Source organism: Cryptomeria japonica, chromosome 8 (assembly GCF_030272615.1).
Source record: "Cryptomeria japonica chromosome 8, Sugi_1.0, whole genome shotgun sequence".
In the NCBI taxonomy this organism is placed as follows: Eukaryota; Viridiplantae; Streptophyta; class Pinopsida; order Cupressales; family Cupressaceae; genus Cryptomeria; species Cryptomeria japonica.
The window spans coordinates 30,129,355-30,132,770 of record NC_081412.1 but is presented as its reverse complement, the minus strand read 5'-3'; the positions used below and the strand labels follow the sequence as shown (position 1 = coordinate 30,132,770).

At 34.4% G+C, this 3,416-nt stretch overlaps 1 protein-coding gene across 1 annotated transcript; it reads left to right on the top strand.

The window, feature by feature from the left end:
- Positions 1-2,124: 2,124 nt before the first annotated feature.
- LOC131078520 (serpin-ZXA-like) lies at positions 2,125-2,976 on the top strand. Its single transcript, XM_058016240.2, has one exon. The coding sequence runs from the start codon at positions 2,125-2,127 to the stop codon at positions 2,887-2,889; it is 765 nt and encodes a 254-aa protein (XP_057872223.2). The 3' UTR covers positions 2,890-2,976.
- The last annotated feature ends 440 nt before the right edge of the window (positions 2,977-3,416 follow it).

The following is a 3,416-nucleotide window of genomic DNA, read 5'->3' as shown; positions in this document are numbered from 1 at the left end:
TCCTCTCGTTAAAATATCATGAGTTGAATAAGGATTGTAGTTCATATGCTTTGACAAATAAGCCCTCAATGTAATGAAAAAACAGTTAAAACGGTAATTATTCTGTCACAACATTAGAAAAAATATAAATTAAGGCATGCCATTCATTGATGTCGTTAATTGATTTGAGATGATAAAAGTCATACATTTGAGATTTCTTTGAATATCAATAGCACTGGTAGTTATAACTTTATTTCCAATATTAGTTCAAGGAGAAGTAAAAGTAAGTAAATTTAATAGATACTATCATTAAGCATAAATTGATACAAATTAACTTTAGTTAGGTAAATATTTGGGCCAATAAATGAAGAGTAATAGGCAGATTTTACTGTTTTTCTTGTGCAATAAACCAATCCAAACCCACCTCCGCAGGACTGGGCAGGAACTAAGCTGCCCTGCAGCCCTTGTTTTAATTGACAAGGCATCTTATTATCTTCACGGCGCTCATCTCCGTCCAACACATAGACTAATCAAACATATGCAAACGGTAAACCAAAATGGATTATCAGCTAATTTTATTTTTCAAATAATAACGTCTAATCTTAAATGAATAAAACGTATTCAATGTGCACGGTGTAAGAAGATACCTTAACTTAAAATACTATTAGTCACCATGGAATTTAGCTGTGTGCACGTTGGATTGCCCGTGGTTTCCAGCAAAAGATTTTAGGTCGGCACAAGAAATCCTATATATGTTAAAGCTAAGTCGGCAAAGCAAATGATCCTCAATATCTGTTGCTTTCTATCCATTGAGAAAAATGAATAAGAACAGAGGAATACAGAATTACGTTCTCTAGAATTACAGTACTCGGATGCATTGAATTGAGCAGTAATGGATATCCACTCTTTAGTTCATGGTCAAACAGATTTCTCACTTGAATTTTCAAGGGAAGCATTACAGGTAAGTGCAGCTAAAAACTCTGTTTTTTCTCCATTGAGCATATCTGTGGCATTGAGTTTGGGTGCAGGAGGAGCAAAGGGCGCAACATTGGATCAGTTTTGCACTTGTCTCAAGTCCAAAGATGTACATCAATTCCATGAACTTTTTTCTCATCTTATCAATGTAATTTTACTAGATGGAAGTGTCAATGAAGGTCCCTTGTTGTCATTTGTAAATGGAATATGGGTGGATCAGTCTATGACCTTGAAGCCCAATTACAACGATGTTGTGAAGAATCGATATAATGCTGAAATTAGCTCACTGGATTTTATCAATAAGATATGTGATTTTCCTTGATCCTCAATTGCGTGTATTCCTTTACCCTTGGTGTGTAAGACATCAAAGTGTGATAGTCTCAAAATTTATAAACATGGGAGGCAGATTCAAATGATTTTAATCTACTTCACAATTTAAATGTCTTTTAATCCCCAATTCACTGAAAATTTATATTTATATTGCGATGAAGTAGCTTGAGTATAATAGTCCTTGTTGAATGCCTGTTAGATAAAATGGGTATGAGGGCAATCTGAAAGTTTTTTAATTAATACTCAAATATCACTGTTTCCGGTATTAAATTTTAGTGGTTTGCTAAAGCTGGAACAAATTTTTCAAAGAATAACTAATCCTAGATTTTCTGCATGATGTTAGGGTGTTGACTATAACAAATCAATCATCATTGATAAACGAGAATCAAGTATACGATCTTTGTTTTATACTTTTTGAAAGGTTCTTCTTTTGAAAAAAAAATTTACGCTTAAAAGGTTTGATACAACGTTCCATTCAATCAATCTTCAAAGGTATGAGATACCTTGTCTTTTGAAAGACACAAGTACCTGGTTCAGAAAATATACATTACATATAGTTGAATTCTTATTTCTTATTCCAGCCAAAGCCTTAACCTAAAACAGCTAAAGGCATAAGTGGCCAAAAGACTTCTTATTCAACTCTCTTAGTTCTAAAACAGCTAGTTTGTCTGTCAGACTACAATAAAAACAGGGAAGTTCCAGACAACTTCTATTAATAGAAAAAATAATTCTCCCCTGAATTCCTCATCTGAAATAAAATTACAGTTCAGTTCCTGACTCTGTGGTGCATCACTAATTTCTTGCCTTTCTATTGACTTTTATCAGGCAAATGAAGCTAGAATGGAGGTGAATAAATGGGCAGCAAATGAGACCAAGGGGAAGATAGAAGAGTTCCTTCCACCTAATTCTGTAGGTGGAGATACTAGGCTAATTTTGGCAAATGCCTTATATTTGAAGGGCGCATGGCAGAAAAATTTTGATCTCTCTGCAACAAAAGAAGGTACTTTTAATTTGTTGAAAGGGGAAAGTGTGCAAGTACCCATGATGACTACTACAAAGAGTCGATCTATACAAGTTGTTGATGACTGCAAAATCCTACGCCTTCCCTATTTTCAGGGACAGGACAACCGATCCTTCTCCATGTATATTATATTGCCCAATGATATCAATGGTCTGCCTGAACTGGAGAGAAAGCTTGATCTTAATTTTCTTGAGCACCATCTTTCCCCAAGAAGTGAGGTGAAGGTACGTTCGTTTCAACTACCTCGCTTCAAGGTATCTTCCAATGTCAATGCAACTGAGATCTTGAAAAATATGGGACTTGTCCTCCCGTTCAGTGATGATGCAAATTTCAACGACATGGTTGATTGTGTGAGTGGGCGTCTCTGCATTTCAGATGTTTTCCACAATTCATTTGTGGAGGTTAATGAGGAGGGCACTGAAGCAGCAGCTGTCACTGCACTCGTGATGGAATGGCGATGCGCAATCATATACCTAATTGAGGAGGACTTCATAGCTGACCATCCATTCATGTTTGTGATCAAGGAAGATAAAAGTGGAGTTATCCTCTTTGTTGGACATGTACTCAATCCATTGGAAAGCTAATCTTAATAGAAATTGGCCAACAGATAAATGCTTAAAATCAGGTTACAGAAGATATAGCTAAGAACAATAATCGATAATTATAGAATAGCCAAGATAATAGCTATGTTACACTTGGACATTAAGTTCTCAGTGCATTTTGTGCTGCGCATTTCAGAGAAAATAGCATGTTTGGCACCGTTTCTTGAAGCCAAGAATATCAACTCTTTAGAGTTAATGGCATTTTCACAAACTTTGTGAACATTTCATGAATATGTACACATAGATTGTAAAAATTTGTGTACATTGCTTGACTATTTTGAAATCACATAAATTGCGAGCAGTACTAATATATTTTTCTTGCCAATGAAAATGATTGCAATATTAGAATAAGTAAACTAAAGGTTATCCTTAAGCAATATCAAATATATTTTTCTTAACCTTTAAGCAATATATCAAATATATTTTGTTTGTTGCATTAGGGAAAAGTTTTCATAACCTTGATTTGAATAAAGTTGGAAAATAATTAAAGTATATTTATAAAAAAATTA